The sequence below is a fragment of the Oryzias latipes genome, chromosome 6 (genome assembly GCF_002234675.1).
Source record: "Oryzias latipes chromosome 6, ASM223467v1".
Taxonomy (NCBI): Eukaryota; Metazoa; Chordata; class Actinopteri; order Beloniformes; family Adrianichthyidae; genus Oryzias; species Oryzias latipes.
In genome coordinates, this window is record NC_019864.2 from 2159811 (window position 1) to 2183095 (window position 23285).

General features: G+C 41.7%; 1 protein-coding gene across 2 annotated transcripts in view; it reads right to left on the reverse strand.

Moving 5' to 3' along the window:
- The window catches only part of lrrk2 (leucine rich repeat kinase 2), a 60394-nt gene that overhangs the window by 22483 nt on the left and 14626 nt on the right, over positions 1-23285 (reverse strand). For both annotated transcript variants that reach the window (XM_023955457.1, XM_023955455.1), the window contains exons 11-28: positions 22726-22832; positions 21830-21959; positions 20087-20211; positions 18561-18688; positions 18031-18175; positions 16778-16917; positions 14787-14912; positions 14465-14635; positions 13174-13438; positions 12869-13048; positions 11319-11434; positions 11094-11166; positions 10551-10747; positions 10206-10456; positions 3254-3402; positions 1080-1173; positions 798-984; positions 547-728 (exon numbers count right to left, since the gene is read on the reverse strand). In XM_023955457.1, the coding sequence (XP_023811225.1) occupies positions 547-728; positions 798-984; positions 1080-1173; positions 3254-3402; positions 10206-10456; positions 10551-10747; positions 11094-11166; positions 11319-11434; positions 12869-13048; positions 13174-13438; positions 14465-14635; positions 14787-14912; positions 16778-16917; positions 18031-18175; positions 18561-18688; positions 20087-20211; positions 21830-21959; positions 22726-22832 (2766 nt within the window). The remainder of the gene's footprint in view (positions 1-546; positions 729-797; positions 985-1079; positions 1174-3253; positions 3403-10205; positions 10457-10550; positions 10748-11093; positions 11167-11318; positions 11435-12868; positions 13049-13173; positions 13439-14464; positions 14636-14786; positions 14913-16777; positions 16918-18030; positions 18176-18560; positions 18689-20086; positions 20212-21829; positions 21960-22725; positions 22833-23285) is intronic.

A 23285-nucleotide genomic window follows, 5' to 3' on the forward strand; every position in this document is an offset into this window, starting at 1 on the left:
TTTGTTGTGGAAATCAGACAATGTTGACTGTTCCCTTTCTATATTTTGAGTTACCAAAATTAAAGCACAATGAATTTGTGTAAGTTGTAGTGTTTAGCATTGTGATCATTAAATAAACTGAATTTTACAATTTCATTGCAATGGAAGACGTATTGAAATTCAGGTAGAGTTTTTTTAAGTCATGCTTTAAAAAAGAAAAAAGAAAGAAAAAGTGTTCCAGTCCAATTTTGGGATATGTATCATATCGCCAGTACACAACCCTATTGGGCAGGGTTTGGGGGGTGTTGAAAAATGTAAAATCCTACGCCTCACCTTTCATCCTATGACCTGTCTGTCCTAACATGCCTATGCGAGTCATTTGTGTTTGTTTCTGGAAAGTTGGTGAAAGCGTTCATGCTCACATTTCCGCTGAAACTTATGTTTGTCGCAGATTTGATACAGGGAATAATTTGAGTTATCTATACTGTTAACATCTAAAAGGTTTCTATTAACGCTATGTTTATGATCCGGATTGCATCATTGCAGAGGTTAGCAGGGAGCCCCAACCTGATTATGTCTTTGGTTTTGTTGCCGATGAGTTTGAAGTCCAGCTGCAGCCGCAGGCCGTCCAGCGGCAGGTCCCAAAGTTTGCTCAGCTTTCCCATCTCATCAGGGAAGGACCGCAGGCCTGAGTTGTGACTCACATCCAGAGAAGTGAGGCCGTCCAATAACCCAATCTGTGCAGGAACCTGCATGCAGACGACATCAGAGAGAGGCCAGCGGAACTCGCTCCTTCAGGTCAGGAAGCTTTTCCTCACCTCTGAGAGTTTGTTGTCACTCAGGTGGAGTTTCTCCAGTCTGGCCCATCTGTAAACAGGTCCACTCAGATCCAGGCTCTGGATGCAGTTCTGACTAAAAATAAGTTCTCGAATGTTGCTGGACGCCCAGAGGCTCGGCCCAGGCAGGAAATCAATGGTGTTGGCCCGCATGTCTAAAGACCTCAAACTAGACAGAAGGAAAGAAGCCATAAGTGCTGGAGAAAAATGAGACGTAGTAACAGCAGAGCCCATGTGGGAGCGATGGAGAAGTAAAGGTCTCACACTGGGAGGTCCAGGACGCTTGCTGGAACCTGACTGAATTTGTTGTTTGCCAGTTTCAGTGTTGTGATCTTGATGGGCAGCTGAGACAGGTGACCTGGAAGAGACAGCTAACATTTTAGGACTTCATCATGTCAAAAAAAAAAATGTGGCCGATGTGGCGCCAAAAGGGCCAACATCAGTCACCTCCTCTACATGGATGACATCAAGCTATATGCTAAGAGCGAGCGTGACATTGACTCCCTGATCCACACAACCAGGATCTACAGTACTGACATTGGGATGTCATATGGGCTCAAGAAAGAGAGGCATGGTAGTCCACACAGGAGGGGTCTCACTCCCAGAAGGAACAATAACAGACATCGAGGACAGTTACAAGTACCTTGGAATTCCACAGGCAAATGGCAACCTGGAGCAGGCAACAAGGAAAGCTGCAACAGCTAAATACCTCCAACGAGTAAGGCAAGTCCTGAGAAGCCAGCTCAATGGCAAAAATAAGACCCGGGCAATAAACAGCTACGCACTGCCAGTTATCAGATACCCTGCAGGAATAATAAGATGGCCAAAGGAAGAGATACAGACCACGGATGTTAAAACATGAAAGATTCTCACCATGCATGGAGGGTTCCATCCCAAATCCATCACCCTGAGACTGTATGCTAGCCGCAAGGAAGGAGGCCGAGGACTAGTGAGCATAGAAGCCACTATCCAGGATGAAACATCCAAGATCCATGAATACATCAAGCTCAAGGCCCCAAATGACAGTGTGCTCAGTGAATGTCTCAGGCAATGGAGAACAGAGGATACAGTGCTGGAGGACAGATCCTCATGGGAGGACAAACCCCTGCATGGGATGTACCACCGGACCATAACTGAAGTGGCTGATATCAAGAAGTCCTACCAATGGCTAGAAATGGCCTACAGGATAGCACTGAAGCACTCATCCTGGCAGCTCAGGAACAAGCCCTGAGCACCAGAGCCATAGAGGTTCAGATCTACCACACCAGACAAGACCCAAGGTGTAGATCTACCACACCAGACAAGACCCACGGTGTAGATCTACCACACCAGACAAGACCCAAGGTGTAGATCTACCACACCAGACAAGACCCAAGGTGTAGATCTACCACACCAGACAAGACCCACAGTGTAGATCTACCACACCAGACAAGACCCAAAGTGTAGATCTACCACACCAGACAAGACCCACGGTGTAGATCTACCACATCAGACAAGACCCAAAGTGTAGATATACCACACCAGACAAGACCCACGGTGTAGAACTACCACACCAGACAAGACCCAAGGTGTAGATCTACCACACCAGACAAGACCCAAGGTGTACGCTGTGCAAAGAGGCGCCTGAAACAATCCAGCACATAACTGCAGGATGTAAGATGCTGGCAGGGAAAGCATACATGGAGCGCCACAATCAAGTGGCTGGAATAATATACAGGAACATGTGTGCAGAATATGAACTGGAAACCCCAAGGTCAAAATGGGAAACACCTCTGAAGGTGGTAGAGAATGAGAAGGCAAAGATCCTGTGGGACTTCCAGATCCAGACTGATAGGATGGTAATGGAGAACCAACCAGACATTGTAGTGGTGGATAAAGAACAGAGGAAAGCCGTTGTGGTGGATGTGGCAGTGCCAAGCGATGGGAACATCAGGAAGAAGGAACATGAGAAACTGGAGAAATACCAGGGACTCAGAGAAGAACTGGAGAAAGCCTGGAAAGTGAAGGTGACAGTGGTGACTGTGGTAATTGGAGCACTCGGGGCAGTAACCCCCAATCTGGAGGAGTGGCTACAACAGATACCTGGAAAGACCTCAGACCTCTCAGTCCAGAAAAGTGCAGTGCTAGGAACAGCAAAGATACTGCAGGACCCTCAAGCTCCCAGGCCTCTGGTAGAGGACCCGAGCTTGGAGGAGAAACCACTCACGGAAGGATGGTTTTTATATATGTGTGTGTTCAATTAAAAAAAAAATACAAAAAAAATGACACAAATGTCCCCATTGTGGGATTAATAAAGTATCATTTAATTCAATTCTATAAGGTAAGCAAGTCCAGAAGACTTTACCAGATGGAAAATTGCCACAGCTTTTAGACCATTTTTCAAGGAAAGATCAGTCCTCTTTGCAGGTTTTCAGTCCGACGTTCTCTTCAATACTCACCGATTTTATTCATGGAGGCATTCAAATGTTCCAGTTTGCAACAGTTGCTCAAGAAGTCTGGACAAATGTTGTCCACACTGTTCCTGCTCACATCCAGTAGTTTGATCTCTGGCAGACACAGAGGAACGCACAGCTCCGTTATGCAGTTGCTAAAAAAATAAAAAAATAAAGTAAGTGTTTATATTTGTATTTCGTATTGTTTGTGTGTGTTTGTGTTCTTTTTAAATCATTAGCAGGGGACTACAGATGAAAACTAGCCTTTGCTTATTCTGGTTTTTTAATCATGTGTCTTTGGTTTTATTTTCCTTTCCCTCTTAAATAAACTATTATTATTTAAACTTTTTGTGTCTACAGCTGTCCCTCACCATGACACAGTTCATCTTTCACAGACTTGTGGTTTTGCAGATTTTTTCGTAGCGCACTTTTGAACCCTTTTCTGTGTTCTGCCTTGTGATTGGATGTAGACCTTGTCAATCAATCTCCTCCGTCTCTTGTCCCCCATGCAGAACGCCTGCAGTTCACCATAGATCGTGGGTTGCGATCAGATCTCTGTTTTTTTTTTTTTTTTTTTTTTTTCAAGTTTCTTTTTATTTGAGTATTCAGCAACATATACAGTGTAAAAGACATTCAAACTTTTTTTTTTTTTTTCCCTTAATACCCCAAACAAACAAACAAACCCCCCCTGTTGCACCCTAAAGAAAAATAATTAAATACAATAAAAAAAGATTTTGCTGAATGGAGTAACAGTGTTACCCCTCAGAAAGAAGCAATGGATCAATATCTTTGATCTTGCTCAGAACTGGCTGCCAGACATTAAAAAACCCTGCAGTACAACCCTTCATTGAATATCTGATTTTTTCTACGGTAAGATGGCACATAAGATCCACAAGATATTTCCTAAAAGTAGGGGGTTGTTTGTTTTTCCAGTGTAGGAGGATTAGCCTCCTGGCCAGAAGTGTAGTGAAAGCGATCACACTTTTGGATTTACTTGGAAGCCGCAGAGAGAACTCTGATACACCAAAAATTGCAATTGAGGCTTCAGGAGCCATGTGTGTCCCCAATGCGTCAGAGAGAAGTTGAAAGATGTTGTGCCAGAAGGCCCTTAGTGTCGGACAAAACCAAAACATATGCGAAAGTGTACCTGGTACCCTATCACAACGATCACAATTAGCATTAAGGTCTGGTTTGATTTTAGCTAACTTTACTTTGGACCAATGCAGTCTGTGAACCACCTTGAATTGTATAACCCTTTGTCTTAAGCATATAGAGGATGAATAAATATTCTGAAGAGCAGTCTGCCATACATCCTCTGATAGGTCCGTAGCCAAATCTTCTTCCCACTTTCTTTTGGTATGAGTCAGTGGATCTGTGTTTGATGAGTTGATTGCAGTGTATATTTTGCTGATGAGTCCTTTTGACTGTGGATTAAAGGTCAAGATGTTTTCAAGAAGTGAGTCTGGTGGTAAATGGGTGAATGTGGTAGATAGAAAACTTCGAAGTTGAAGGTATCTGAAGAAGTGAACATCAGGAATTTTAAATTCACTTTTTAGTCTCTGAAATGAAACAAATTGACCTTCGATGAACAGATCCTTCAGGGTTCTCAGACCATTTGCGGACCAATATGTAAAAGAGTTATCAGTTATGGAAGGGAGAAACATAATATTTTTCACAACTGGGGCATAGATTGACATATTTTTAAGGTGCAGGCTTCTCCTAAATTGTGCCCAGATTTTAAGTGAATGTTTAACTACTGGGTTCTGTGAAATTTTGTCGAGGGATTATGACAGTGGTATTGTTGAACAAAGTAGAGAGTGTAAAGAGGCAGATTGACATGACATTCGTTCAAAATTTAACCATTTAAGATCCTTATGACTTGATGTCTCTAGCCAATAAGGTAATGTACGGATATTTGCTGCCCAGTAATAGTATTGGAAATTGGGAAGTGACATTCCCCCATAATCTTTGTGGTATTGTAAAATATTTTTGCGAATGCGGGCAGTCTTCCCATTCCATATAAATGATGAAATCAGTTTGTCTAGGTTAGAAAAGAATGTTTTTGTTAAAAATAAAGGAATAGACTGAAAAAGATATAGAAACTTAGGTAGGATGTTCATTTTAACAACATTAATTCTGCCTCCTAAATAAATTGGTAAGGATTGCCAGCGTTGCAGATCTTGTTTTACACTATCTAACAATGGAATAAAGTTTGTTTTGTACATATGTTTATAATTGCTTGTGATCCAAATCCCTAGATACTTGAATTTATGCTGGCTTAATTTAAATGGTATGGAATTTGACACATCTTTTAGTGCAACAGGATTTATGGGCATCAGTTCACTTTTGTGCATATTTATTTTATAACCTGATATTTTTCCAAACTCACGCAAAAGTGTGAATAAATGAGGAAGGCTGTATAGGGGATCAGATATATATAGTAATGTGTCATCCGCGTACAGAGATACTTTGTGTTCAGAATCCCCTCTCTGAATACCTTTAATAGAATCATCACCTCGAAGAGTAATTGCTAGAGGTTCAATGACCAAAGCGAATAATAAAGGTGATAAGGGGCATCCTTGCCTTGTTCCACGTCCCAGCTTAAAAAAAGGTGAAAGATTATTATTGGTACGAATTGCTGCGACTGGGGAAGAGTAGAGAATACGTATCCATGAGATAAACCTTGGGCCAAAGCCACATTTTTTAAGTGTATAAAAAAGGTAGTCCCACTCCACACGGTCGAACGCTTTCTCAGCATCAAGCGAGAGAACTATTTCAGATGTATCTGGTGGAGAGGGATGATGAAGAATATTTAAGAGTCTTCGAACATTATGAAAAGAATGACGATCTTTGATAAACCCTGTTTGATCATCAGATACGATAGAGGGCAAAACAGTTTCCAAGCGATGTGCTAGTATCTTAGCAAAGATTTTACTATCTACATTTAATAACGAGATAGGCCGGTAAGAACTGCACTCTAAGTGACTTTTACCTTTTTTATGTATCAAAGAGATAACAGCCTGTCTCATAGTCTCTGGGAGAGAACCTGAGAGGGAGGAGTCATCATAGACTGAGAGTAATATAGGGGACAAATCTTTTGCAAAGGTTTTGAAAAATTCACTTGGGAAGCCATCTGGTCCTGGTGATTTCCCACTTTGCATAGAATTTATGGCCTTCTGAATATCTTCTGTTTTAAAAGGTCTCTCCAGATTTTGAGATACTTCCTCATCTACTCTAGGCAGATTAAGCTTGCTAAAAAACTTGTCAAAAAGTACTTGATCCTTTTTAGATTCTGAGGTGTATAACTGTGTATAATATGTATGAAACCTTTGATTAATCTCTAAAGGGTCAGTTAACTTCACATTCTGTTCAGTGTTGATGGCTATAATAGCCTGAGCCACTTGCTGATGGGCGAGTGTTTTACCTATCTTTTCCCCATGTTCATATGATTTATATCGACATTTATTTAAAAGATTTTCAATCTGCCGTGTAGTCGACAGATTATATTCGGTCTGAAGAGCTAGGCGCTTTTTGAACAGGTCAGATGAAGGGGAGTTAGCTAGCATATCATCTAATTCAGAGGTGGGCACTGAGGGCCGCATTCCTGCATGTTTTCCAGCATACCCTGCTCTAGCATGTTCTAATTGGCTGGACACACCTGAACCAGGTAATCAGCCATGAGTAGGGCAAGATTATTGGCTGGACACACCTGAACCAGGTAATCAGCCATGAGTAGGGCAAGACTATCTGGAAATCATGCAGACACACCGGCCCTCGAGGCCTGGAATTGCCCACCCCTGATCTAATTGGAGAATATCATTTTCAATCCTCTTAATCTTTTCAGTTAGAAGTCTTTTCGTTCTAGCACTATAAGATATAATTTGGCCTCTAAGGTATGCTTTTAATGATTCCCAAATTAAGCTAGAGGACATTCCAGGGGTGCTATTACGTGTGATATATTCCTTTATTTCCTTTGAAATAAATTTAACAAACTCTCTATCTGAAAGCAGTAGAGTATTAAATCGCCATGGTCGATATTTATTACCTGGACTTGGCATTTTCAATGACATTAACAATGGTGCATGGTCAGATATAACTATTGCTTGATATTCACACTTATTGACTAGAGAAAGTAGGTTGCTATCAAGGAAAAAATAATCAATTCGTGAGAAAGTTTTGTGTACTGGTGAGTAGAAAGAGTAACTTCTGCTATTGGGATTCCGGAATCTCCAGACATCAAACATTCCATATGTTTTAAGAAGCTGGTTGATCACTTGTGATGCCTGTGATGGTTGTGTGGATTTAGGCGAACTACGGTCAAGGGAAGGAGTTAGTACACAATTTATATCACCTCCGAGGATGAGATGGTGCGAATCTATGTTTGGTATTCGGGAAAAAATTTCAGTAAAAAAAACACCATTGTCCCAATTAGGAGCATATATGTTTGCCAGTATAACAGGAGTATTATTCAATCTTCCCACTACTATTATATATCTTCCAGACGGGTCAGCTTCTACTTTTGTCATGTTAAAAGAAATTGATTTTTTAATGAGAATGGCTGTACCTCTGGATTTAGAATGAAAGGTAGAATGAAAAATATGTCCCACCCATCCCCCTCTAAGTCTGGAGTGATCAAAGGTGTTTAGATGAGTTTCTTGGAGGAAGGCAATGTCAGTATTCAGCTGCTCCAAATGTGAGAGCACCTTCCTACGTTTTAATGGATGATTTAGTGATTTGACATTCCAGCTAACAAAATTAACTGGGCAACAGCCATACTGATTATTGAATAACTGACTAGCCATTGGCTATGAAAAACAGTATTTTTAAGGTATTAATCTGGGCAAGTAAATACAACCTGTAAGACATGAGATCTCATCACTTTAACAGAAATAGATGCAACAGATGAAAATAAAATAACTTTAGGTGCAACAGGTAACCCACCCCACCCATCACCAACAAGAACATGGTGATCATAAACAACCCTCTTACAACAAAATCCACACATTATGTGCTTGTTAGAACTCTAGCGTCCAGTTTGCTCTGCAAAAATATTTAAGAGTAGAAATACCAAAAAGCCTTTTAACATCTGACATTCAGATTAAATGTCCAAAAATGGTGCAGGTGAAGAGGTCACACACAAAAAAAAAAAAAAAAATATATATATAAATATATATATATATATATATATATATATATATATATATATATATATATATATATATATATATATATATATATATATATATATATATATATATATTGAATTAAAAAAAGTTTAATAATAAAAAAAGGGAGGAAAAGGTATGGTTCATTCCGATCATAGTTTACCTATTTATTCAGATTACCATCCTTTTAGTAGTCATATAGAGTGGAAGTATGATTTGTGTGTGACAGATGAGCATTTCCGTCAGTCTCCCGGTGTGACAAAAAAAACCCCACAGGAATAACGTAGATGAGTAAAAAATAGAGGAAAAAAAAAGGAAGAGAAAAAAGTAAAAAATGATCACTCCTCAAAGAATATTTCCCTTCACATACGTCATGGCTTGTGCTGCATCCTTAAATCGTTTTTCAATTCCATTGTGTGTAATCCGCAGCTGTGCCGGGTGAAGCAGCCCATAACGCACGTTCTCCCGTCCACGCAGAAGCTTTTTTACCTCATTGAAGGCCGCCCTGGCGCTGGCTACACTCGGTGGATAATCGGGAAAAATGAGGATGGTGGCACCTTTGTAGAGGAGAGGACCTGCAGCTCGGGCACGGCGGAAGATCTCAGTGTAATCCTGATCGTAGTGCATCTTCGCGATGATCGCTCTGGCTTTCCCATCTGCTTGTCTCGTCTGTAGAGCGCGGTGGCATCTGTCAATCAGCACTTCTTTATTGATTTTCAACACCTCTTTGAGTAGTTTGGAGATTGAATCGGGTGTGGTCGGAACTTCCTCGGGTACATTCAATATGCGAATGTTTGATCTCCGCATGCGTCCTTCCATATCCACACACTTTCCTTGGAGGATCGACATGTGTTTTTCCAGCTGCTGGACAGATTTTTGTAAAGTTGTTATGTCATCTGAACACCCTGAAAGTCCTCGCTCCATCTCTGACACAGTAGATTGAATTGCTTTCAACTCTGACCGCACTGTGGCGGTGTTGTTGGCCAACTCTGTTCGGACCGCTTGCATCTCCATTTTCACCTCCCCGAACTCCTTCGCTATCACTTTTGCGAGCTCCGTCTGGAAGAGCTGGGTTATTTCTGATTTGATCGAGGCCAGTATGTCGCTCTTCAGATCTAGAAGTCCCGTCTCAGACAGTTCACACGGCTCCATTGGTGCTCCTAGCTCTTCAGGTGGTGTGCTAAGTGTGGAGCTAGCTGAGTCTGAGCACGCTTTGCTAGCAGAGGCAGCAGCTTTGCCCGTATATTTATATTTGCGGAGACTACTTGCCATTTCAGCTTGTAGAATAAAATCCAGGCGATGAGGAAAGAAGATAGGTTGCTAAGCCGCACGAGTTTTCTTGGCACTTTTTAGAGTATTATGGCTTTTTTTGCTAATTTATGCAGAGCACGCTAAACATGCGACCTACTCCATTGCCTGCTCGCTAGCGCCCCAGATCTCTGTTTTTAACCAATAACTGGACTTAATTTTCTATGAAGATTTGAACTTTGAGAGTTGAAACATGAGAAAAGTATAAAAGTTCTGGGTTTCACAGCCTTAAAACATCTGTAATAATTATTATTTTTTTTAATCTATGCATTTTTATCATTTTTGTAATGAGTTTGATAAATCTGTGTGCATTCTTTATTGCTTTGACTACAATTCTTGAAATCAATCAATCAAATCAATTCCAATTAAATCCATTTCTGGTGCTTTCTTATAACAAAAATACTCAGTTTCAACCAAACAGGACCATTTTGAAATCTGTACTTTCAGAGTGAGTTTTCCATTGTGTTAAAAACAAAAAGGCCTACCCTTCCAGAAACAGCTCCTCCAGCTTCTGCATGCTGCAGCCCAGCTGGTGAGGGAACGTGGAGATCTTGTTAAAAGAGAGGTTGAGGTGCTTCAGAGCCGGACAGGTGACGGCGGGGTCAAAGCTGAGCGTGGGGCCGATGCAGTTGCGAGAGACGTTGAGCGTGCTCAAAGAGGGCAGAGCCAGCAGCCCCTCCGGCAGCGACTTCAACTGGTTCCCCTGCAAGTCCAGTCGGGTCAGACTCCTCAAATTCTGCATGGAATCACCAAGAAAAGCAGGGTTTTGAAAGGCTCTGCTTCCCCTGGTTTTGACCTGGCAGTGACTGTGTTCACACTGGCCGCTTTACTTGGCAGATGGTGGAGGGAAATTCTGTCAGATTGTTGTGACAGAGGTCCAGGCGGAGAAGAAACCCCAGCTGCTGCTGGACGAAGCTGTCCTCTGCCAGACAGGACAGAGAGTCCAGCTCATTCCCTGTCAGGTCCAGCAGGCGGATCCGCTCCCTCTCTTTGAGCAGAACAGCAGAACTCTCACCAGATCCCCAAACTGAGAGAGTAACAGCAGGACACCATGAGAGTTACTGCACTTCCTCTGGATCTGGAGGACTGATGCTGCTAAAAAGGTTTATCAAGATGTTCAAAAGAACAGAATTTACAGAATTTGGATTGCTGCAGCAAACAGTAATGGAAGACCTGGCGACTTCAACAAACCAACATCGCTTTATAGAACTGTTGTAGCAAGTTAAAAATAACGATAAAAAGACATAAACTACTAAATCAACATGTCCCTCTTTTTGTTCAGAAGGAACAGAAAGAGTTATATAACATTTGAAATTGAAAATAAAGGAAGAAATATTCTGATCCTTAAAAACGGTAAATGAATCCAAAGTTACCTTTCTGGCTGGATCCAGACCTGCCATACCTCCTGTGGGTGAGCTCGCTGCTTTCATGCTCCGTTTGAGCGCTCTGGTCGCACCAAAACGCAGAACGACAAGTTAACAGAACCCAATCTGAACAACATGACCAGTGGTCATAAAACGAGATTCAAATGTTGAGAAAAAGGAAAATAAAAGTCTATTTTCAAACATCAAAGACCTAGAATCCCACTGAGCTTTCACCTCTGCGCTGGCATGTCTTCGACGTCCCTGCTTCCTCTTGACAGGCCCCCCCCTCAGCTCCTCTGATGAATGATTACATGACCTTGGAGCAGGAGCAGGTGATAGGGAGTCACTTCCTAATAAAAGGAGAAAAAATGATTTGTTTAAATCTCTGTATGTTAACCATAGAGGATAATAAAAAAAGAGAGAGATCCATCAAGTTTTCCACTGGCATAAAAACGCAAAAACATTCAAGTGCATCTTTACTCAAGTAAGTGTGGAAGAAGGGTGAAACTTCACTTCCACACAAGTATCTCCAATGTTGTAAAAGTGGAAGTTTGAATGATTTCACTGATGTGGAGCATTTAAATCCTGCAACAAAATATCATTCTACGCGACAAACAACCAATAATTCTCCTTTGAAGCTGCAACTCTTGCAAACCCAGTGTGTTAGAGATGCTTTACAAACACCCTAATCTCCATCATTAATGAGTACTGACACAAAAGGGAAAACATTGGAATCTCCTGATCACAGTCTCACTCTGATCATCTCCTGATCTATTGTATAAGCATTCCCAGTGGTCTGATAATTATGATTATGCTGTTTTTAGCACCACTTTTAGTTTCTACGTAACAAATACGATCCTTTTCAAACTGCATTCTTTTGTCTGCTTCTCTTTCACGACAATTTGAATCATAGAAATAGTCGGAAATGCAGTTTTAAGCTTAATTTTCTTCATATATGTTCTCCATCATTGGGAAAAATGCTACAAGAACATGTCAAAAACACTAAAAACTCCATTTGTATTGGAGTGGGTCTTTGATATGACCATTAACAGGCCTTATGATGGGTTTTTAACATTTGGAAAAAGATGACTACATGTTGAGGATCTAAGCCTGATGGATCAAAAACTTAAACCTGCTGTCAGTTTGAACTAAAATCAGTAAAGGAGTCTTAAAAATGACTTTTTCTAAACATGTTTAAACATGAGAGTAACTGTGCAATGAGAATAGGTCATTTTAAAGCTAGTTTTAAAGACATGTTGTCTAAACTGTGGCCCTGCAACAGACTGGCGACCTGTTCAGGGTGGATCCCGCTGTGTCCCAACAGTAGCTGGGTTGGCTCCAGCAGCTAGTGATCCTGATGATAGATGGATGGATGGGTCTAATTTAAACCCATATCCTGATTGCTTCCTAAGATTATGTCCCTAACACATAACATGTAAGCTGGGCAGAGCTTTCTGGGGGGAAAAGGACAACACTGAGAAGTCTTTGCTTTTCACAGCATTTATCTTCCACTTTCGGCTTCTCCCATCAGGGGTCGCCACAGCGAACGAGTCGCATGGTAAATTTGGCAATGTTTTACGCCGGATGCCCTTCCTGACACAACCTTCTCAAACCGGGCTTGGAACCGGCAGAGGTAGAGAAGGGAACAGGGAGCAGCCCGGAGTCGAACCCGGGTTTCACGGACGGAAGGCGCCGCAAACCAGCACGAGCTAAACTGGCTCCTTTTCACAGCATTTATAAGGTTTGCTTTTCAGCTTCCTTTGACTCATTTCAGCGCTGCTTACCATCACTCTCCGGGTCAATGTTATCAAACAAGCAGTCCTCCGGGGACACGGGGCTGAAGCTGGAGTCATCACTCTCGTCAGAGATGTAACCAGAGGTCAGACACTGGTCAGACATGAGTCTGCTGAGCCTCTTAGATCTCTGGAAAGACTGAATAACCCTTGCCAAACCCATGCCTTTACCTAAAAGACAGACAATCAACAACAAAGCGGATAGTCAGAGATTCCGAGGTGACAGACTGAATCGATTTGTCCAAAAACTAAAAACTGTTTTCAAAGAAACAAAAACAGTAAACTCCAGTCCTCACTGTTGTTGCTGCGTAGACTGAAGCTTCTGCCTCTGTCTGCCAGCAGGGGGCTCAGCCATGCAGCTTCTAGTCGACCCAGCCTGAGGCCGCCCAGACAAAGGGCACCGTTATTAACATCCAAACCCAGACGGCCCAGCAGCTGGATGACTGTGGAGCTGTCGGCCCTCTTCACGCTCACAGCCAGCGCCCTGCGGACGTGCTGCTCATGGGCACCATGGCTGAGCAGGAGCTCCACCAGTTCCAAAGGTCCGCCCCTCTCACAAACCTGCAGATTCATCCATGTTAGTGTTAGTTCACCAAATGGCCGCTGGCTGGCTTGTTACGCAACCAAGTTAGTCTCCATTCTATTGAGGTCCCACTTAATGACTAAAGTCTAGCTCCCCAAACACTTTTCATGTCTGTATTTGGATGATCAGGGCGCAACAAAGGATTTCCAGCTACAGATTGTGCAAAGTAAAAAGCTTAAATATGGGTTGGGTCCTAAGAGACAGAGCGTGACAAAAGACTTCCAGTGAAACCACTTTGTATAATTGATAAATAATTTGTAAAATGGTGAAAACAAAAATATACATCTCCTACAAACAAGCAAGAATTGTGTCCCTAACAGACCTGTTTCTTTCTTCTATCTTCCTCTGGTTACCTGTACTGATCTCACCTGTTTGAACTGGTTATCTGTATAAAAGACACCAGTCCACACCCTTCAACAGTCAAAGTGTAAACTCTCCACCATGATGAAGACCAAAGTGGTCTATATCTATATGAGCTTCCATGCACACCGGCTTTTCCTAATTGCTTATATAGTTCAGTATGTAGCAAGTAGTGAAGGAATCCTGGACACAACCATAGCCGTTTTATGAACTATGGAGTACTCAGCTATAGAGCAGTCTTACTAGGGGAAGTTTTTAACAACTTTTGGGGTGGTTTGTCCCAAGTTTCAGCTTTCTTCCAGAAGGTCAGGTGTTTGGTTATGCCAGAGTGGTTTCAAAAGGACTTCACTGATTTAGTATTAACTTTTGAATTGTTGCTTGAATGGAAGCAAATTGTACTCTGAAAACTTTGTTGTGAGAACAGGATTCTCAGAACAATAAACTTTGTGCTACTATAACCTGACTCAAATCTCTTTGTCATCTTACCAGAAACCAGAAGGTTTAAAGTGTTGATTGTTTCTGGTTCTGAACCCATGCGGTCACTACCCTGTCATTTCACTAAAACGTCCACAAACCCTGCAAATATTTGTCAAACTATTAGGAAAGAGAACAGCTAGCAGATCATGACTGTTTTGGCCTCTCACCTGGTAAATGAGAGACTCGCCTTTGCTCTTCTTGTTGATATCAGCGCCCATCTCAATCAGACACTCGGCCATCACTGTGTCTCCGTCCATGCAGGCTTTTTCCAGCATGCTGTAGTGAAGCTCAGGGTTGCTCCACATCTTGGACAGAGCCAAACACACCGACTTCCACAGCTGAAGCAGCAACAGAAAACAGAGCCAGGAGTTTAGCACTTTGGAATGAAGACTAAGCTTAGGAGGCACAGAAAGGCTGAATAACAAAGAGGAATATGACAGTAGAAGGAATTTCCTGTGCATGATGACCACACATGCACAAACCCCTCACCGGAGTGGCGCTCTGATCGGTTTCCTTTCTGAGCTGTTGGAAAAGCTCTCGGTCAAAGTCTCGTTTTTGCAGCTCAGCAGCAGCATCTGAGCAGGCGTCCAGCATCCTGACAGCCACCTGAAAACTCTGCAGCACAGAAGAAATGCGGCAGGCTCGTCTACAGGGAATCACCACGTACCAATGGAACATACCATTGTGGTAAGTGTAATGTGGAGTGTGTGTAGAATAATGCAAGTTACACGCACTTATGACGTACCAGTGATGCTGCTGTACGCTGACCTTACGCTGCACTCTAGTCATACTGGCCCCTTACTCAACACGTGCAAATGCCGCACTCATGTGGTGTAAAGGTGATATCTAGGTGCCACAGGACGCCCATAGGATGGCCACACAAACTACACTCTTATTGTGTAATTTCTTTACACTTATCACATGAACAGCACTCACAGGCTGCCTACGCAGTGCCTGCGTCTCACCTAAATCACCCTTACTTACCCTTGTGCTATCCTATGGGGTCCAGATGACCCCCCCCTTACATTGACGTGTTCTCCCTACCATGACAAAGGTGGATAAAGGTGGAAAGATTTCATGTAATCCATGGACATCAGTGAAGATCACAAATCATTGAAGAAAAAAGGTTCAGAGCACTGTCTAGTGTGTCTAGATGACCCAACTCCCAACGTTAAAGTGCCTAGGATAGCACAAGGGTTGCCCTTGTGTCTTGTTGAAGTGTTTACTACGACCTTTCGAACATAGTATGCTCATAGAAAAAATGTGCATGAACGTTTTGGCTGTACAGGCTCACCGAGCGGTCTACAACCATCCAGATTTGTCAATATTTGCCCTGCAGACTGCAGACAGCCCGTATCCACCTGTAAGGGTAGTTGTGCCTAAGGCTTAAGGCTGAAACATTTTTCTAGAAGAAGTATTATTAGAGTTTGGGATGGGTGGAGTTTTCATGTTTAGACATGTAAACAAGTCTGACTACAAAAAATGTTCAGAAAAATTTTAAAAGAAGAAAAAAAACCTTAAAAGAAATAATTTACCATATCTTCTGCACTAAAGGGCGACCAAGAGATCATACGGCGCATTGTCAATACTATTTTGGAACGTATGGCATATGAAAGGTGCACCAAACTACAAGCAAGACAAGAGTCAAAGATACCTCAATGAGTTAGTCAGACTGTATTAAATACATTCACGGTAACTCTAAAACTTGTTGGTGACATGCTACATGATAGCCATGTTAAAAGCCCTAGACGTATTAATAATAATCAAGGGGATATTTTATGCAAAATCAACTTTTTTGAAGTGTATTATAATGTTAATTCCTCACTAAAAACAACTCCAAAGTGGTATTTTGATCTATTCATGCATTTCTCACATTGAGACGTCATTAAAAAGTGAGAACAGCCCCTTCCAGGAAGAGTCTGCGCTGCCAGCACCACCCCCAGGCTAACACACACACCCACGTACTCCATGGAGCTGGAAGTGATCAGCAAAATGGTTTCATTTTATATCCACAATATGAACATCCATCTTTGCAAAAGTTTGGATGTTGTTTGTTTTTTGTGGGAGAAACTCAAACACGCTGCAGTGGCCGGCTGACAGAAAGGCTCAAGAATAGCATGATATAGGCCTTTTAACAATGCCTGTAACGTTATTGTGAGTATGCTAACTCCCAACCTCATTAGTAACAGGTAAAAAACAAACAGTTTAATACCGCTACATGTTAGCAGTGTTAGCGTATTCACAATAACACCCAACTAAACATTCTGATAGAGGGCCGTGTACCTCTCAAAATCGCTTCAACGTTATTAAAAACAACCAGAATGAATGCATCTATAAGGAACTCTGGATTATAAGGTGGACTGTCATTTTTTTAGATAAAATTAAGGCTTTTAGCTGCGGAAAATATGGTAAAAGTAAGAAAGTGAAAATACTGAGACAGAATGTGGTTGTTGATACAGGCTGGCATTTGTGCGGTCCACCTTCAGCAGCATCTCAGAGTCTTGTCTGAACTGACTCAGCGATGTGAGCACAACACAGGCCAGAACAGGCAGGATCATCCTGGACAGCTTCTTCTTGAACACGACGTAGTTAAGCAGGGCCAGACCCCAGTAGTGTATCTCTAAGGAAAAATGGAAACTCTTCTATCAAATTCATCAAAAAGAACTTGAATCATTTCATCTTTATAGCTACTCCATACTGAACATGTGAGGGAAATATTTTGGTATAAAATGATCATTTTATGTTACTGTCAAATAATGATGCAGTCCAAAAGATAAAAGGAGGTCAAAAACAATAAAGAGAAGTGACTCCAGCAGCATTTTTTTCATCAGACTGTCCCTGCAGCTCCACAATGAAAGTAATAATGCACGCGGAAAATTTCCACTCTGCGAGATTGAGAAAAGTGTTTCTGGGGTCAAATCAGGATCAGCTCAAGTGAATCAGATTGAGAATTGGAAAAACAGACATCTTTGGAAAAGAAATCTGAAAATTTGAAAACAAGTTTAAACCCAACAGTACACATTGTAAACATAGAAAGGAATCAAACTTTATTGATCCTACAAAGGCGAAATTACCTGTTTATTAAAACCTCATGTCATGTAAACGACGCACCCGGAGGCCGCTTTAGACCCAGAAAGTGGTGGAAAAAAGTCCAACATGGAGTAGCAGGCATGCCACTGCACTCAATGTTTGTAAAAAATGTTAATTAAAAGAGGGATCATGATAAAAGAAAAAGAAAACAAAAACAAATGAGCTAACACAGAGATATAATACCTGGCAGCCTAACATGGTGATTGTTAAATAAAAGATATATATATATATACATAAAAGTTAAAGAAAGAAATGGTAAGATTAAAATACATATTTTTAATTTTTTGCAAAATTGACACTTGACAGTATAAACTTAAAGCTATCACCCAATGAAAAACAATGTCCGGGACTTTGTGAGAGCTTCATCAGTACTGTAGAGGCAGGAGATGCATTTGGAAACAAGCTTTGAGTTAATTGTTTTTTTTAATTCACCTTTGTAGTATTTTTTCAAATATAAAATCTGAACGTATATTTTAAATTTGGTTATTTTTTCAAATTTACAATATTTCTTTCAAGTTCACAACATGTTTCCATAAATTTGACTTTTTGTTTTTTGAAATTTGATTTTGTTTTCACTTTAAGCCGATCCTGATTTGACCCCATAAAATGACCTTTTAGTTTCTGAACAGACTGAGCTGCATACCTCTGTCCTCTGGGAACATCTGTAGTGTATGAAGCACTGTGTCTATCGCCCCCTGCTGGCACAACAGGTCCACTGCACCCGAGCAGTCACCCAAAGCAGACAGCAATTTCAAACCGCTCTTCTGTATGGCCGGGTAGCTAATGAACTACGAAGCATAATGGGATTTTTTGTTAGGTTTCAAAGGAAAACAGACATTGAAATAGACTGTTAAGTAGTTTATTTGTTGCTGTTTATCAATGTGAAACTTCAGGCTTGAAAAAAAGCTGAGTTCTAGATCTTCAATGACCAAATGTCTTCAACATCAATACTGAAAAATGTACTTTTAGCAAAAACAGTTTGAACAATAGGCAGACTATTATGATTGATATTCAAGAGAAAGATTTCCTTAAATCCAATATTTCTACTGCACTACCTCTAAGGAAGTGTATCTTATACTGCATCCATCTCTCAACATAATATATGTTAATGTAAAAATGTCATCTTAAGCAATAAAGTCAGGAAGATGGAAATGAATGTCCTTGTTTTCCTACTCGGTTGAGGACCTCCAGGAAATGAGTGTGAGCCCCCTCCACCACCAGCTGGTTTTTCAGCACTTTCAGAGACACGTCCGCCATGTCTGGATCCTGCACAGAGATGCCATGCTCCCTCAGACTCCGGTCTGCACACACCAGAAAAGGGGAAGCGAGGACAAAGATGTGAGAAAAAGAGGCTTCTCGGATGTCAAAGGCTAATCTAATCCCACGCACCCTTCTGATTAGAACAGATGCTGAGGACCCTGTAAACAATCATAACAAAAGGCTGCTGCACAAGCTCCCCATTCTTCTACTGAGCATAAGGCACGATTGTGTCATCTTGTCTATTTTCAACATTATCCAAGACAATGTAACACATTGTAACATTGATTTAGAGAAGACCAGTCAGAAGGAATTAATCCCAGAAAAACATTCTATTTGTAAAAAATATCTGTTGGAGAACGTTCTCTGTATTTTAAAGGCCTCTTAGTGAAAAGTGAATTCCATGTTTCGCTCCAAAGAACAAATCAGTTCCTTTTCACTGTTGTGATGCTGTTGCTGCCTGTGTGGCACTGAAAAAGTTACCGCTCTATTTCTGTCTCCAAAGAGGCTTTTTCCTACAGTAAAGAGGATTCCATGGGGACCTGCACACAAATGCAGAGCATTTACTGTGGGGCGCTAAGTTAGCTATTCATTGTATTTTAATGTCACTAAATAAAATTCCATCAGTGCACAAGCTGCGTAGGTGATGTGTAGGTGATGCGTAGGTGATGCGTAGGTGATGCGTAGGTGATGCGGAGGTGATGCGGAGGTGATGCGGAGGTGATGCGGAGGTGATGCGTAGGTGATGCGTAGGTGATGCGCAGGTGATGCGCAGGTGATGCGCAGGTGATGCGCAGGTGATGCGCAGGTGATGCGCAGGTGATGCGCAGGTGATGCGCAGGTGATGCGTAGGTGATGCGTAGGTGATGCGTAGGTGATGCGTAGGTGATGCGTAGGTGATGCGTAGGTGATGCGTAGGTGATGCGTAGGTGATGTGTAGGTGATGTGTAGGTGATGCGTAGGTGATTAGTAGGTGATGTGTAGGTGATGCGTAGGTGATGCGTAGGTGATGCGTAGGTGATGCGTAGGTGATGCGTAGGTGATGTGTAGGTGATGTGTAGGTGATGCGTTGGTGATTAGTAGGTGATGTGTAGGTGATGCGTAGGTGATGTGTAGGTGCCCTCCTTTCTAAAGGTCAGTACATGTAGGGAGCACACACTCACTAACAAGGTCTTTGTACAGTGTGCACCTACTTCCCCCATACTTGCCCGTGGCTGTTGTGTAAGCGTTCACTACTACCTGTCGCCCGCAGCATTCCCATATGAAAACATGTACTGAACAGTTTCATGCAGGTCTTCTATGGGCCCCATACAGGTTTTTCGTCCGCAGACACCCCATATCCACCAAAAAGGGCAGTTGGGGACTGAGGGTGTAGCATACAGATGTCTCTGCAGTTGACTTTAGGACCTAACTGTCGGCTGCACGGTGACCCTCAGTCGTACCTGGACAAAGGAAGACCAGACTGGTCTTCAGCGCCTCCAGCTGAACGTCTGGCTGGAAGTTGTGCTCCCTCATGGTGCTGAGGATCTGACCCATGACCATGTTCAGCTCATCGAGACTCGCAGTCCTACGAAAACACAGGCAGCTCAATTCAAAGGTTCATGTTGTGCAGAGCTCATCAGCTAACAAAACCAACGCAAGTAACGTTTGGAACAGTTTTGAAATTTGAATTCCTCCCAAAGTCAAACATAAAAAAAAGGTCAACCAGATGCTGGTGGTTTTTCTAAACCCAATTACTTCTGTTCAGGGTCCCTGGGTGGCATAACAAACTACCAACAGCACTCACATTCACACCTAGGACCAATCTAGAGTCCTCAATGAGTCTGTGAAGCATGTTCTAGGGCCCACGGATGCACGAGCAGAACACGCCAAGCAAGCTTCACACAGAGCAGACCCTGCTGGGATTTGAACCAAGTTCATCCGGATGCACTAGAAAACATTAGGTGGGAGAAGCCTGTTTGAAATTCAGGTCAGCAGCTGGATTTTTTCAAGCTTCTAAACATGAGTAAACCTTTGAGGCCATGCGGTCTTTCAGATTTAAACAGTCCTAGGCACACACATACACTGTTTCCTCTCTATATTCATCTTTCATGGTCTTGCTGTTTTGCTGACTTCTTTCTGTGCAAATTTGCAGGCTTTTTTTTTAACAGCTTACTGTGTAATGCATTTTGATTGGCTGTTGACCGTGTCAATCAATGTCCTCTGCACTGCTGTAGAGAATGCCTTCAGCTTGCTAGAGTTACATCAATCTTTGATCGTGATCAGATCTTTGTCTTCATTTTAGAATACTGGACTGATTCTTCTACAAAAGTTTGAGCTCTGAGAGTCTAAACAAGAGAGAACAATGTGAAAATGTTCACGTCGATCTGAAAAGTGAAGTGAGTTTTACGTCTGTAGTTCTGCTGTGCGGATTTTACCTATGCCAGGTTGTTTTTATAACATAACCCAACGAGGGAACACTGTGCATGTTAAAAAAAAAATATTAAAAATAAAAATAAATCTAAGTTGCTGCAGCAGGGGAACCAAAAATAAGCTTCCTTTATCAGAAATCAAGAATTCCTCACGGTAAATGCTGCAAGAAGACGACACAGATAAATAGATAAAGAAGTCAAAGCTATGCTAATCTTTTTTTGAAGTGTTTGAAAACAAGAAGCACTTCGTCATGCAGCTGTCATTGCTAAGAAATAGAATTTTCATTCTATTTTTTAAAAGAATTGACAGTGATTTCACAGAATCAGATGGAATGTGAGGAAACTAAAATGTCAATGGATTTGACATTCATTCTTGTTTACTTTGACAAATATTTAATCTACACTTGATTAGCTTGAAGAAATACAAGGAAACTTCAACCTGCAGTTCAGTAGCAGGTAGATGTCCTGGATCCATTTTAGGTCAGTCAATTGGATCAATCATGTTAAACAAATAACAATATGAATCGTATCTGCAGCCACAAATGATGATTTCAATTGAATTGTTCAAATGAATCGTTATACTCTTAATAAATGAGGACATTCTCAATGATCTGTTGAAAGCCCCATGATTGTCAATAATCAAAACACCTACATTTTTGCACCACATTATTATTATTATTGCTATTTTCACCGTTTCCTGTCACTTCCCTTAAGAAATAAGAGTCCACCTTTATTTAAACTTCTAAATTAAGCAATAAAAGAGTTTGTTCCAACCTTCCATGAAAGAGAAGCTTTAACAGCTTGAAGGCAGCTATGGAAACTTCAGCTGAATTTAAATGTCTCTTCATCGTCTCCACCAAATTAACATGGAGGCCACTGGAGAGCAGCAGAGGGCTCATTCTACCTGCAAGCAAAGCAGAAATGATCTGAGACAACAGCAAATGCAGCAGAAGATGAGATTCAGGACAGTGATATCACTCAGAGATCCTTCACAGCACATGGGTCAAACTCATATAATCAGCCCACAAGATCATATTAGAGCTGGCCCGCGGTATATTCTGTACTGCTCATCCTACAAATCCCACAATGCTTTGCTAGTATGTTGACAGGTTATCAAAACCGGCAAGCGCTCCTTTTTTCTGTTGACAGTCGTTGACAGCCACGCTCCAGTCACATCAGACAAATTAATTTCACTCTCCACAAAAATGGCCAAATGAAAGATGGACAACAGGAGCTTTTAAGACGGGTGGAAGGCAGATGATGATCTGTTCATGAATATAAAGGACAGACCTGTTTGTCTTGTGTGCCGAGCTAACGTGGCTATAACGAAAGAATACAACATAAGACGACACTATATGAAAAGGTTAAACTGATTACATATCAGTTGCAGTTACTTTTTCAATAAATGTTGAGTTTGGCCCATGACTTAACTTTACTGCTCACTGTTGGCCCACTGTGAATTTGAGTGTGACACCCTGCACTAGAGTGACCCTTCTTAAGTTTGTGGCTTCGTGTTTGTTCGATGCAGCTCTATTCAAAGAAAACCTCCTCATTGTGTTGCTACGCCTCCATTAAAGCATAAAATCAGAAACATGCAAGAGTGACAGAACAATTCTATTTATGTTTTACCCCTGCAGCCTGAGGGGGACTATGTACCACAGGGAACTCACTGTTGTTTGAGACCAGCGTGGCGAGAGCGCTGGCAGCAGCTATAAACACTCTGGGAGAGGATGAATGAAACAACATGGCTGCCATCAGCTGTCTGTGAACAGGCGTCCTTGAAAGACAAACATGTCTTTTTTTAGCAATCAAACATGGTCAACTTTGTGCTTTGATGGTTGACTGTATATGAGAACTGGACTGAGTGACCCCTGAGTGACCCCTTTCCCCCGCATTCCAAACAAAAAGGTTCCAAGAAGCCAAAATCCCACAGACTTCTTTAGAGAAACAAACAGCTGTTACTCAGTCATTCTATTGGTCAGAATAATTAGTCTTTTTTTACATGTTCTTACTAATCCATTTGTGTCATTTTGTTCTGTAATGCAAGTTACTCAAGTTATAAACCGGCCGATCAGGTGCCTAAATAAAATAAGTGCTGTCACGTCGAGTGTTTGAACCATTTGACAGATTTAGTGTAGCCCTCTTTCGAGTTGTAGGGGTGTGGCCTTCCAACAAGCTCACTCTTGACTGCCAAGAGTGGTTACTATAGAAACAATGAGTTGGACCGACT